We start from the raw sequence: 15,036 nt of genomic DNA on the forward strand, positions 1-15,036 counted from the left end.
ACATCATCAAATATGATGCCACATCAGCATGCTTTTTGCCAAGGTGTCTAAAATAGCCCCCCCAAAAAGTGAGACCAATAGGCGTGCAAAAGAGACCCCAATAGTTGTGCAGCTGACATGGCATCACCTGATTGGTTACTTTTTACAATATTAGTACATTTCTTAACAACTATTGGTACATTTCCTAACAAATTTTGGTACATTTCCTAACAAAAATTGATATTTTTTGTTTCAAACAATAGATTTTATTTGTTCAATTTTTGGAACAAAAGGTATCAACAACCCTTACAACAATTGGTACATGTTCAACTACTGAGTCCTTTCCTATAGAATAGAGAGGGAGACATGACTAATGAAATAATGTTTAAAATTTATAGTCCAAACACGTTGAGACTTTCAAAGGAAGTCATAGACGGTGAATATGCCCAAGGTTAAAGAAAAAAAATATTAAATAAAGAAAAACATAAAAATTAGAATCTCTCATATGAAGCAAATAGGGTAGACGCGAAATGAGCATAGAAAAAAAATCAAGATTTCCACGAAAAGTAGGAACTCTTCGCAAATAAACGGTAATTTTTTTTGGAAACAAAATCTCTGAACTGCATATAATTAGAAACCTGTACTATCGTGCGACAACACCTCTGTAAATAGAGAAAGACATTGAAAATTACATATCGGCTTCTCTATGGGAGGAGCTTTCAAACCCTCCAAGTTAGTTCTAATTACTTTGGGAAGGCAGAAATTTTTTCCCGTCCGGTTAATGTATGCAATCTCTGCCCCGCCTCAGACATTCTCCATTGCATTTTCCCTTTTTCCCTTTGGAAGCCCTAATATCCGTTTTCTTTCCTGTGTAAATTTGGACCCCTTATCTGTTGGGCTAGAACAAAATCATAGAATACAATTTAGTTTTTTTTTTTTAAAGAAATTCTACATACGGGCACTGAGAGCATATTAGCCTTTTTTGAGAGCCCTGACCAGAATTTGTCTTTCAGAGATATTGTAAGTTTGCTTGTTGTTTCCTTTCTCGTTTAATTTTTTTAATTTTTTTTGGGTAATGAAATATTAGTATTCTTAGAAGTATCAGTAAATTTAGAGCATTTGTTTGAGTCAGGCAGCTTTAAATGTTTATTATTTAGTTTTTTCATTAAGTTTTTAGGTGTGGCATATTATTTTTGGATTCCTTTATATTTAATGCAAATTAGTCACGTTAGTGTTATTCATTTTTGGCACTTCCCCTGATGAACCAATTGGTAGGTATATTATTCGTTGTAAGTGTTCACATGTCAAGAAACAGACTACTTGGTTAAAGTTGTGTTGCTTTCGAATGATTTTGAGAACTTTATAATGAATCTATTAATTTTAATTGGCTGTCATTCACATACTGCCTTTCTTTATCAATTTACATTTCTCTTAAAGAATTTTTTTAAAATTGCAGATTGTTTTCACTCTGATTTTTTCAAATTTAATGCAGAGGCTATAGTCGTTATATTGAGTACTAGAGATTTTTTCCAATGTCGAATTTTGGCACCATCAATACTGCTACAAGTCCTCACAACCCTAACAAGTCCTACGAGGTATGCCTCTTCGTCTCTCTGTGCGTGCGCAATTTTGTATCTGGGTTATCTAGCATACAAAGAATTGATATTTATTCTTGATTCTTGGCAATTTTGACAAACAGTCTATGTTTCATTTGCATTTCTATAACGTTCTAAATATGTGAATTATGGTCGTTCGGAAACATTGCAGTTAAAATCTTAATTTGTAGCTCTATGTTGATAAAGAATATCATTTAGCATTTATTGCAAACTGGAATCCCAACAATAGTTAAAAGTCTGTTCCAGGAGGCTGTGAATTCTAGGATATATCCCCTTACCAGTCTTTACTGTGACAATGGTGAGCGAATATACATTGTATACCGTTACAATCATGTCTACATTTCTGAGTTTTAATATGGACCCAAACCAATTTGAATGATTAATATGATCCAATGCTTCCAGCTTGGAGCGGTTTCAGAGTGTGGCTTGTCCTAGTGAGAATCATTTGTATCAGTAGTCATTTCTTTGAAGTTTTTTAGCATGGTTTATATGATAGGTTTGTTCTTCCTTCAGCCACTTAAGTTTGTTGAAGGAGAATTAAAGAGTAGACACAAGGTGGAGAAATTCACCTTGTACTTAACTTGGAGTTGTTCTATCTCAGCCACCGTATCCTGCCCAATATCATTTTGGGGCTTGGTGCATCAATATTCAGCTATTCATTTTTTCTGGAAATGGATCTTCTTGCTTTTTGCCTTGACAGTCTTCTACCTAAGTTTCATATATGATGGAAATTTCAGCGTCGTGAACAAGCATCGTGGATATTGGGGAGCTGGTAAATTATAAACCAACATTGTGGGTCCCATCACCATTATATGTAAAACCTAAGTTGCCAGTCCTGGTTCGGAATCGGATTCTGGTTCGAGATTTCGGGTTTGCAAATTCGTTCAGTTTTTTTTTTTTGGGTGGGTTCGTTCGTACAAAAACATATAAAAATAAAAAAATATAAATATATACATATATGCAGTAGCAAATATTTACAAATGGGATTTGACATCTAACATCTAGATCAAGTTTTGAATTTAATCTATGCAAGCATTGAAATCATTTTCTATTGGATTCAACTCTTCGTCTTCTTGTGTCAACTCAACTCTAGGAAAGAATATAGGTTATGTAGGTCGACAATTTTATTTGAGTTACTACCTTCTACTCCATTATTTTCTATAGATTTGGTGGAATTGTCAGAATTGCTCATGTTTTACAACATTTGAAGAAGCATTTGTGTTGTTTGCTCTTGTTGTTTTGCCATTTGCTCCTAGCTATGTGCTATTTGTTGTATTTGCATGAAGGCTCTCTAATCCTCATCCCAATCCAACATCTTCTTACTCCTACCTTGAATTCCAGACACTAACTATCGTGACTCATCTTCTTGCTTCTTTCCAAGGCCCATGCTTAGCTGCATACACAACACACACTCAAAAGGCTAGCAGGTTTGTTGTTTCTAATAGCAATGTAATAACACTAGTCTTTCTTTTAATTGCCCTAACCCATTAGAGCTTACATAGCCACACACCTAGTTTGAAGAGAAAATGACATGACAGTGAATAGCTGTTTATAATGAATTAAACACACAAGAAACACAACTATAATAGATTTAAATTATAAACAGTTCAAAATCTGAATCAAATTTGTTATCCATGCACCTAGTATAGGGTGATTGATATCACTATTATTTTCCCTCTGAGAAATACATTATTTTGAATTCCCAAGACAAAAGAATCAAAAAGAAAACTTAAAAAAAAATTAAAAAATGTGTCAAATTCCCCAAATTCTCCTCAGGTTCTGCTGCTGGCGTCAAAATTCTCCCTGGGTCCTGCTGATCGAAGCCATAGGGCAAAATACAAACCCTGGCCGAATTTTGGGTGAACCGAACTAGGACTCGTTGATGTGTTTTTTAGGCACATGCGAACACAGAATAAAATACCTTAAGTATCTTATCCTCTCTTAAATAAAATCTCTCAAATGCTGAAGATTAGCTTAAGGATCACTTGAGAAGACTCCAAGGTTCATGAATGTAGGGTCACTGCGTGTGGATAAGCTCATTGGTTTGATGTGATTATGCTGGAATCACAAGGGGACTTACATTTGAATGCCTTAATGCTTGATTTGCTGGAACTCGATCATCTGATGTTGCTATATGGTGATGCTCATTGTCCTAAACTAGCTTGATTTCGAAAAAATGGCAAAAGGTAAAGGGTTGAAAAGGTCTATTTTAATGCCTAGAATGTAAGAACATAGATGAATGACTATATGGAATCCTATCGAGCGAGGTCTCACCATCAACTTGAACCATTCAAGTTAATCCATAAGAAATGGATGAATAACGATTCAAAGTTAAGCTCATATCATTCCAGTTGACCACACAAGGCACACTTACATTTAGTAAGATGCTAGTGGTATGGATTGGGCGGATTCCACATAAATATATTTAACATATTCCTCCACTCAACCTAATAAACATGAAAGTAAATCGAGAAGCAAAGACCATGAGAGTTGTTGAAGTAACAAAGCAAATTCACCATAACTTCAATGAAATCAATTGTTCTTTACAACCATGTTTGGCAACAATCTTTTCCTTCTCCAACTCTAATTTCTATTCTAATTGTTATTCTATTCTCTCCTATTACTAACTATTAGTTATTAACCTTTACAAATGAAGAGTTTGAGCTTTATGTAGAGAGCCCATTTACATTGAACGGCTAGGATTGAATCTACATCAATGGCCAAGATTTTACAATGAAACCCTAATTAGGGTTTGTTACAACAAACTCTCCTTAGCCAATGAGAAAATTATATTCAGTGATTGTGGACCAATAGATATCGAGGGTAGGTACATCAAAGTTTGTGCATCCATGTCTGAACTAGGTGCATTGCATCTAGACATGTTGATGTGGACTTCATTGATTGGAGGAATGGTGACTGGGACACAATCTTGGATGCCACTTTTATCTTGCACTTCGTAGACTTGATTGGATTCATCATCATGAAGGGATATCAAGAGATATCTCTTGATACTCAACATTATCTAGCTCGCTCAAAGTAGTGGTGATGGGAATTATTGATGTAGCTTAGTCCTTCTATCCTTGCTTGCTTGCCTTGGATTGATTGTATGACTTCTCCTTAAGATCCCCTCTCCAATCTTCTTCCAACTTGATCCTTTGATCTCTTTCCTTACCTTTTGTAAAACAAACAATTGAGCATAAAACATATAAGATGTATAGTGTATATAATCTCTAAATTTGACATAATCTCTGATTCTAATTTTATGCGATTTTCTCCAAATCTGATCAAAGAGAATTGATAAAAATCAATAAATTCATTATGTGGAAGATAAGTTGAGTGCCCTAGGACAAATCTGGGCTGTCTTAAGGTGAATTCACTGGTTGATAAGCTTGCTGGCTGAGCAAATTCGTTTCTCTTTGGTGCTCAAATGATGAATCTCGCCTACTCCAAAAGATTAGACTTGCATCTCCAGTGATGAAATTCGATCTTATGCTGATGGAATTTGCTGATGTTCTGCTGAAGTTCGCTGTTCAATTGGAGTAATTTGCTGGCCTGCTGACAATATTCACTTTTAGAGAGGAATTATGTTTTGAATTGATGCTAAAATGATCCTTTTGACTTCTCTTATATTTGCAGTTTAGGGTAAAGGTGTGTCTTTTGGGGTATAAGGCCGACTTACTTTGACAAAATAATCTTCCTCATGCTGGCTGACTCAACACAAACTTTCTTCATCTTGTCTTTTGATAAATTTGCTCTAGGCCTTTTGAAAGGACATGACTTTGAAATTTTCTCTTCATCGTTAGGAAGTACAGGACCTATAATGAAAATTTGCTCTTCGTCCTTAGGAAGGGCAGGACCTATAATGAAAATTTGCTCTTCGTCCTTAGGAAGGACAAGACCTATAATGAAAATTTGCTCTTCGTCCTTAGGAAGGACAAGACCTATAATAAAAATTCGCTCTTCGTCCTTAGGAAGGGTAGGACCTATAATGAAAATTTGTTCTTCGTCCTTAGGAAGGACAAGACCTATAATAAAAATTCGCTCTTCGTCCTTGGGAAGGACAAGACCTATAAGGAAAATTCACTCTTCATCCTTGGGAAGGACAGGACCTATAATGAAAATTCGCCCACTGCCCTTTGGAAGGACAAGGTCAAGGTAAAGATTCATTTTATGACTCCTCCAATGTACACATATCCAAGTTTGCTCTAGACCCTTAGGAAGGACAAGGCATGAAGTTCACCTTAGGACCTTTGGAAGGACATGAATTCAATGTCCACCTTAGGACTTATCCAAGGAATTTCGCTCAATGTCCTTAGGAAGGACAAGGCATGAAATTCGCTCCAGGACCCTTGGAAGGACAGGGTCAAGTTTTCTCTAGGTCCTTTGGAAGGACAAGGCTCTTATAAGGAATTTTGCTTTTTGACCTTGGCAAGGACAGGGTCTAAATGAAAATTTCGCTCCATGTCTTTTGGAAGGATAGGGTCTTGATAGAAATTCTCTCTCTATGCCCTTTCCAGGGACATGAATTGAAGCAAAATTCACTTTAAGACTTCTTAGGTACATACTTGGCAAAAATTAGCTCAAGGACCTTGGCAAGGACAAGAATCAAGTTCACTCTGGATCCTCTCCAAGGACATCAATTTAAAATTTGCTTTGGATCCATGACGAGGACATTCGCCCTAGGGCCTTAGCAAGGTACATGACAATTTCGCTTTGGATCCTTCGAAAGGTATGGGAGTCTATGTCCTTAGCAAGGTACGGGGTCAAGGTATTTAGGCAAATTTTGCTTTAGTGAGGGAGCAAGGTACACATCCTTAGGAAAGACTCTTGACTTAATCCTTTCACCTAACTTTGCTCAGTTTGTTCAATCTTCAAGTTTTTCACCCATAAATCATTCTTGCAACATACTTGATGACTTACTTCACTCCACTTAGGAGACCAACCTGACATGATGACCGTCTAGATACTTGAGAAACTCTATCCCTTCAATGCAAAGACTAATAGCAAAGACTCTAACACAACTGAGAAAGCAAAAAGTGGGGGGTCCCCATTTGCAATGGGGCGACGTGTGAATACCTCACAACATTTAGTGCCACCTCGAATAAATGTTCTTGAACATTTCAAAGATAAAGACTCAATCCATACTTAGAACCTCCAGAATATTCAATCCAATTTATCAAGCAATTAGAAAATGTTCTCAAAGAGGAAGGAGAATCTTTAACCAGATCGAGGCACTAAGTCTTTGATTACCCATTAGTGTGCAATTGAGTTTATTCCTCTCAACATGAACATCATGATTTCCAAGCTCCATCGTGATTAGCTACGCAGTTTGTCTAAACTTCATAAGCATCCTAGATAGAGCCTCGCTGCCAGTCGGATGTCTGTTGCCTCAGCGAGGTTATCACTATAACCTCACGAATATTGCTCCATTGCTAGCCAAGCGTCTATAGCCCCAATGGAGTTACTCGCATGTTCCCATTAGCCAATTTTGATATTTGATTTTCCTTCATTTTCCTTTTTCTCTTGATTTTTTTCTTTTTTCATCTCATTTTTCTCTTTTGATATTGCTTTCTTTTCTTTTCATTTGTCAATTCCTTTGGTTCATAAGCAATGAACCTCACTTGGGTTCGACGATTACAATGGCGTTGAAGCTAGACTTTGGATTTTTCACTAGTCACAGCTTCGCCTGAAAACCATAATGACTCGGGGTTTATTAATGTGTAAAGATATAGTAATCAGAAGATGTCGGTATCAAGACATAGAAAATGATTCTCTTCGAAGACAAGTACAAGTCCTAACCAAATGATAAAGTTAGAGAGGAATAACCTAGGATTCAAAGCACTTCATGAATAGACATCTAAGAAATGAACCAAACATAAAATCCAAAATTTTACTAGCACGTGAGTATACAATGCAAACGCCTTTCTCACAAATGAAGGTTTTCACTTAGGACACCTAAACTAAGCAAACCGACAAATTGACTCAAAACCAAAACAAACCCAAAGCAGGCTAAGCTAAAGCACACAAAATTAAACCACACTAGGACAAACCAAAAGAAAACGAACTAAAGAAAGCAAACAACTAAATTATCTGAGCCACTTAAGAATCATGAGTCAAATGACTCAAGGCAAATTAAGAACAGGGCTCAATAAAAGCAAACTAACTAAAACACACGAAAAGAAAACCTACTATAAAGCTGTATACAAGACTCCTAGACTTAACACGACTCGAATAAGAAAAATATGTACACGACTTTACATGATTTCTCAAGGTATGCAACAAGAGTGTAGCAAAAGTGATAGTTCACAATCGAGCAAATTCATCCTTAAATACGGAAAAGCAAGCTCTCACCATGCATCTCTCATATTTGGGCAAGGTTTCATGTAAGATAATCAGTTGAGGTAACTCATCAGGACCATGATCTATCCAAATGCAAGTTGTTTTCCCAAAACCCCCGTAATCAAAATCATAACAATTTTCAAAATTGAGAGTAGGGAAATAGACAACCTGGTGTTGTTCGTGCTCGAATGGAAGTGCTTGCTCGAATGGAAGTGCTTACTTGCCTTTCAGTGCATTGTCGGAATCGAGATCATCAGTAGCTTCAGGAGATCACCATTGGTGTTGTATCATTCCACAGGCATCCACAACATGTTGATCCTTACTTGCGAGTTCTTCTTGAAATAAACTTAGCGCCCCTTCGAATAGCTCAACCTTCTCTGTTTTCACAATAACGTCTTGCTCATTTCTATGCATAAACCACGCATCCTTATGAAATTTTGTAAGCATATCTTCAAAAATTAGGAACTCCTTGATAGATCGATCTTCAAACATTTCCTTTAGTCGATCAAATGCAATTTCTGGTGGTATTTCATCTTCAAGCAATGTCTCAGGAGGTCGGAGTTGATGATGAATTAAATCACCCACAATAACTTGTTTGTCTTGAAATTTTTTTGACAGTGATTCTATTTGTGCTTCCTCCATGAGATCTTTCAGCGCCTCCTCAAATAGGATGATGGTAATGAAGTCTTTGAGCGACCCCTCGAATTGTTCTTCATATTTGGGCTCACTTGTAATGACTTCTTCAAGGGTGCTATTTGAAACTTCTTGCATTTCATTCTCAAGGATCTCTTTTTGTAGCATGAATGAAAATTCTTCAAGGAATTCCTCTTCTTCTTGCTTGTTGGTTTGCTCAACACTTTGATCACCACTTGCCATTACTCGAGCATTCTCAATTGTTCCTTCAACTTCCATTTCATTGTATTCTTCTTTAGGTGCAAGGCATGATGAGATACTTACTGCACTACATTGATTATCGGGTGAATTTGTGGCATCTACGTGTAACTGGCTTCCTTCATTGTCTGGTGGTGTAATAATATCTTGTTCATATTTTCTTCTAAATTGGGCTGCAAGATACACAGTCCACGATCCATTCACTATACACTCTTCTTCGGATAAGGCTGTCATTCCAAACTGATATCTGACTTGGTTGATAGCCATTTCACACAATGAGCAAGTAAATTCGGAGTGAGGTGCATTGTGAATCCTACACCATAATGGTAGCAATATGCCTTCTAAACGCATTTCACCATTGAAGACAAGCCTACTTTCAATCATCCTTAAGAAGCCCGAAAGAGGATCTTTGCTTTCTGGGATGTTGAAACTGCTTTCTTCTGCTTCTGGCTTAGGAACATCCCAAAAGAAGATCTTTCCTTGAACTGCTGATTCCATCCTTGGTAAGTATGTCAAACAATGTATCTCATCATGTTTATTCTTCTCCTGGATTGGGATGCTGAAACTGCTTTCTTCTGCTTCTGGCTTAGGAACATCCCAAAAGAAGATCTTTCCTTGTATTGCTGATTCCATCCTTGATAAGTATGTCAAACAATGCATCTCATCATGTTTATTCTTCTCATGGATTCGACACTGCCCTGGCCTTGCAAACTCGGATAAATGGCGTGGGTAAAGTTGTGCATTCAATCTCCACCAAAGTTGAGGGATACCAACTTGTTGCTCATCATGGAACTGTTGTTGCTCCATCGAGAAATCTTTGCTTTTTTGATTTTTTTTTATTTTCTAATTTTTCACTTTTTTTGGAATAAAAGAGATCTTGAATATCTCAAATTCAACTTTGAAAGCTCAACTGGTTCTAGCTGCGCGAAGTGCTTCCTTGATAAACTCCAACATCAACTGCTTCGCTTATGTATCCACAATCATGCCTTTCTTCTGTTTAAATTCTGTTGAGTGTGAAGATGACTCTCCACTGATCTTCCTTGGATTCAACTATTCAAGAGTTTGCATTCGCTGGAATTCTCTCCTAATTCTATTGAGCATGGGAGAAGGATGAAAAAGTCCTTAAAATTACTCCCTCAACATGAATTGATAGAATCTGGATATCAGTTGTTTAGGCGTTCATCGCGATTAGGCCCTCCTTCTAGCGCCAATTCTGTTGATGTGGTTTTTAGGCACATGCAAACACATAATAAAATACCTTAAGTATCTTATCCTCTTTTGAATAAAATCTCTCAAATGCTGAAGATTAGCTTAAGGATCACTTGAGAAGACTCCAAGGTTCATGAATGTAGGGTCATGTTGGTGTATGTTTTATCATCTACCAAACATTAGAATAAGATACCCAAAGGTATTCTATCCTCTCCTGAAAAATCATTGCTGATTCCACGGTCTATATGTGCGAACAAGCGACTTTAGTGGGATAGCTACTTGGGTAGTGTATACTAAAAATCTCAAGGGGGACTTATGTTTACGAATGTCTTTCAAGCTTCTGGACTTAGATGGATTTATCAATTTTAGGCTCTCTTTTTTTTGTATTTTCCTGGATTTAGACTTTCAAAAGGGAAAAAGGGGATAGGGTTTAAGAAAGCTGATCTAAACCCACGAATTCTGGAGACGGTATTAACTAGGTGTTCTCGGGAAACCGCACTTTGCTTCACCACACTAAGGACAACTACACAAAGCGGGCGCAATCTTCAATGGGTTGTGCTTATGATTGAAGTTTTGGCATACACAGGGGATGGGCTCAGACTAACTTTGTACAATGAAATGGTAATCATCCATTCACCAAAAAAGTATGAGCAGAGATACACCGTTAATTATACTTATCAAATCCTTCATTCAATTCTAACAACTTTGAAAGCAAATCTAAATTAACTTCTAATTAATGTGTTGAGGAAATTGAAACCATGCTAATTACTCAAATAACAGAGATTACAAAGCCTTAAGAGAAAGCGCACATGCAATGTATTATTTGAAAAATGACCTTCACACAACAATATATCAAAAACCTCACACTCTCCAAATGAGAGGAGGTAGCCTTATATAGTTTTCTAGAAAACAATGAACGACCGGGATCAAATAGTGATCAAGGGCCCAGATTGAAAGCTACAAACCCGAATTAGGGTTTTCCAAAACTAACTACCCCTCGACCAATAAGAAAATTACATTTGGGGACACTTGTCCTTCTTGCTAAATATGAACCAACAATGAAAATAGAAGGTTGTCGAAGTGTGCCCTTCTAGAAGCTTTTGGATAAGTTAGGTTCATTGAACCTCGACATGTTGACTTGGAACAATCTGTTTGGTTGGAAGATGACGAGGCGCCACCTCAGCGTGTTAGATGTCTTCTCCGAATTCTCCAATTTGTGTGAAGAAATTGTCTAAGTATGGAAATTCGATTATTCTTGTCACCATCTGATTTTGATTGGGAGCTTGTTTTTGACTCTTCAGGAGATGAAATCCTTCAAGAAGTTGTCTTGATCGCTTCCATAGGATGAAATTCCCCAAGAAGTCTGAAATCCTTCTCATCAAGTCTGAGGACTTTTCTTTCTTGACGCCTTGAGATTCTTTCAAGTGCCTTGAATTCGGAGAAGAATTCCTCTAGGCCTTCGTCATAATAGCTCTTCCCATACTTAGCCAAATTTTGGCCATCTTTATGCTTGGACGAACCTTGCTCGTGGACTTGTCTTCAATTCTGAATTTGGCCTAAAACTCCATTTGTGCTTTTTGTGATGATCCAGCCTTCAGCTGCCAATTTATGTTACGTGAGAGGAGGGCAAAAAGCTTTGGATAACTCCTCACAAATATGAATTGATGTGATCTAAAGTTCAGCTTTTCAGACCTTCATCTCGTTCAACCGTCATCCAAAACCTTGATCAAGGGCAGACTTCCTTGATACCATGTTATTCTCATTCACTTGGGCGGACTTCATGAAGTTTGTTTCTGTTTGCACTTGAGGTAGGGTGGACTTCAAAACCTTTCCTAACAGCTCCAAGGCGGACTTTGCCACATTCATGATCCTTCTCTTTGGGCGGGGTTGAGGAGAGTTGTGCACCATTCTTGTTATTGCTTCACACCCCAAGGCAGACTTTGTTGGACTTATTTCAACTTTTATCAAAGACAAGGCGGACTTTTGAGTGTTGGGAACCGTCATTTATCACCTTGGGCAGACTTTTTGAAGGTTGGGAACCATTATTTATCATCTTGGGCGGACTTTTTTGAAGGTTGGGAACCATTATTTATCATCTTGGGTGGACTTTTTTTGAAGGTTGGGAACCATCACATGCTTGAGGTCTTAACCATAGGACGGACTTTCTCTGACGTAGGAACCATAAACTTGCAGGTTAGGCGGACTAGGCGAACTTTACTCATCTTAGGCATCATTCATGCTGATGTAGGGTAGACTTTTTGAGAGTTGGGCACCATCTTATATTCACCACCTTGGGCGGACTTCATCCATCTTTATGGCTTATTGCTTGAGAGCGGAGTTTTTCATCTTTGAACCTTTCATCGGCAGCAAGGTGAACTTTATCATCTTTGAACCTTTCATCTACAGCAGGGCAGACTTTGCTGAAGTTAAGCACTATAGACCTGCAGGTTAGGTGGACTTTCTTAACTCCAAGAACCAAGGAGGGCGGACTTTGTTCAGCTCTTCATGGCCCATTGCCATCACCTTCAAGGTGGACTTTGTTCCTCTTATGCACCATATTCCTTGACCAAGGGCGGACTTGAATGGCTTCTCTCCTTGCACATGGCGGACTTTGTGAGTCTTGTTCTCCATCATGGGGCGGACTTTCCTTGCCTTATGCACTTGGTCTTTGTAGGAGGGCGGACTTTCTCATGTTCACACACCACTTACCATCTCCTTAGGTGGACTTTGTGAGACTTATGCACTTTTTACTTGCTTCTTATCTCACCTTAGGGCAGACTTTGGAGGGGTTGATGACACTTTGCCTCAAGGCGGACTTCAAGAGGAACATGACTTCAAGAGGAACATGATTATGCTTTTGCTTTGGACTCACCCCTAGGGCGGACTTTGAGAAACTTGAGAAACCTTAATCTTTCATTGCAAGGCAAACCTTATTTGATCCATGATCTTAGGAGGGTGGACTTTTTTGCTTCCTTGCACCATGGCTATGACCTCCAAACACTTAGAAACTTCCTTCAACTTTGACAAGGCGGACTTTTTGGAGTTAGGCACCCTCACTCATCACCTTGGGCGGACTTTCTTGCCTCCTTGGACCTTCTTCATTGGCGGAGTTGCTTGGGCGGACTTTGAGAAGGTTTGGGCGGACTTCATCAGCTTCATGCCACATTGCTTGGGCGGACTTTGAGAAGGTTTTGGAAACCTTGGAGGGCGGACTTCATCAGCTTCATACCACATTGCTTGGGCGGACTTTTTGGAGTTAATGACCTTCTCCATCATCCATAGGGTGGACTTTGTGAAGCTCCTGACATAACATTCACCACCACACATGATTAGCCAGACTTAGAGAAATACTCGAAAAACTTCAAAATTTGATAACTTCTTCAATTTTAGCCAGATTAACATGATATTTGAAACCCATACTCAGGTAACCCATTCGAAGTGCCATGACCCCTAAAATGTTGGAACTTAGCTTTTTGGGTCAAAACTTGAAAATTTTCAATTGCGATCGATGCAGGCCAGTGGTACCAGTGCAAACCCTAGAACCCCACTCCGTAAAAGCAGACATCCCTAAAAATAGGGAAAGCTTTCTAAAAATAGCCATCTCGAGGATCGAGCTAAAAATGCCAAAAATAAAACTTCCTAAAAAATAGGAAAAAGCAAAAAAGCAAACTTTCCAAAAATAGAAAGTTGTCTGAATTCTCTCAAATCAATTGCGTTCTTCGTCCTTTGGCGTTTCTGGGCACTTTGACGACGTCTAGACTCTGTTATCACTTGGTTTGCAAAAACTGACTTTCAATCCTTAAGACTCAAACCGTTCAAAACTTGACAAAACTGAGCAAAACCGAAGCCGAAGTTCACAAGACACTAACAAAAACCCTAGAAAGCAGGAAAAAGGGAGGGTCCTCATTTGCAATGGGGTGATGTGTGAAAAAGGTCACAACAGGTCACTACGTGTGGATAAGCTCATTGGTTTGATGTGATTATGCTGGAATCACAAGGGGACTTACATTTGAATGCCTTGATGCTTGATTTGCTGGAATTTGATCATCTGATGTTGCTATATGGTGATGCTCTTTGTCCTAAACTAGCTTGATTTTGAAAAAATGGCAAAAGGTAAAGGGTTGAGTAGGTCTATTCTAAGGCCTAGAATGTAAGAACACAGATGAATGACTATATGGAATCCTACCGAGCGAGGTCTCACCATCAACTTTGTGATGCCCCCATCTCCACAATCAAAACATGATAATACCCGCTCTAAAATAGAATTTAAAAAAATAAATAATAATACAATTAAAATATAAATATATATATAACCAAATAAATGAATAGAATGAACTATATTAATTTCATATTTATCAAATAATAATATAAATTTTATAATATTATATGATTGACAAAATAACAAATTATAATAATACATTATTGCAAAAATAATATAAATACTGTATTATTAAACCATCCTAAATGAAGTTGATTATTAAATTAAATATAATTAAACTGCTGGTGTCAGAGGTTGTCCCCTCACCGTAGACAGTGATATTTAGTAATATAATCCAGACTAATCAAATTTGACTTAGTCTAGGAGGCAAGAAAATCAGCAGTCAACAACAGTATATTCAGATTGACCATTATCGTAGCTATAAAAATATTGGATCCATCAAGTGACCAAATTATTCGTATAAGGACCTTGCAGCATCGTAAGAAGGGGGAATGATACGGATTGCAGATTGGAGACAATAATGGAAACAGAATTAGTAATGAATATATCCTTAGTGTCAACAGGAACGATAGCTCCTATGAAGAACAAAAGCCCAGCTATTGGAAATCGATGGTCATGAATATCGATCAAACATATGATAGTCAACGATTAATATGTAACCGCATGATATGCAGACCAGTAAGCGATTAATATATTGACAATCATCGATAAATATAAACGGGAGACAGTAATTAAGATGATGGCAATCAACACATGACTGAGCAGTAATTACGTTAATAATGT

General features: G+C 37.8%; 1 protein-coding gene across 7 annotated transcripts in view; it reads left to right on the top strand.

Annotated features, from left to right (window-relative positions):
• Positions 1–15,036, top strand: part of LOC131079368 (protein RAE1) — a 169,227-nt gene that overhangs the window by 20,598 nt on the left and 133,593 nt on the right. For 2 of the 7 annotated variants that reach the window (XM_058017281.2, XM_058017285.2), the window contains exons 1-2: positions 444–569; positions 1,472–1,574. In XM_058017281.2, the coding sequence (XP_057873264.1) occupies positions 1,512–1,574 (63 nt within the window). In that variant the 5' untranslated portion in view covers positions 444–569; positions 1,472–1,511. The other 5 variants (XM_059221603.1, XM_059221602.1, XM_058017282.2 and 2 more) reach the window with 4 other exon arrangements.

The sequence above is a fragment of the Cryptomeria japonica genome, chromosome 5 (genome assembly GCF_030272615.1).
Source record: "Cryptomeria japonica chromosome 5, Sugi_1.0, whole genome shotgun sequence".
NCBI classification, from domain to species: Eukaryota; Viridiplantae; Streptophyta; class Pinopsida; order Cupressales; family Cupressaceae; genus Cryptomeria; species Cryptomeria japonica.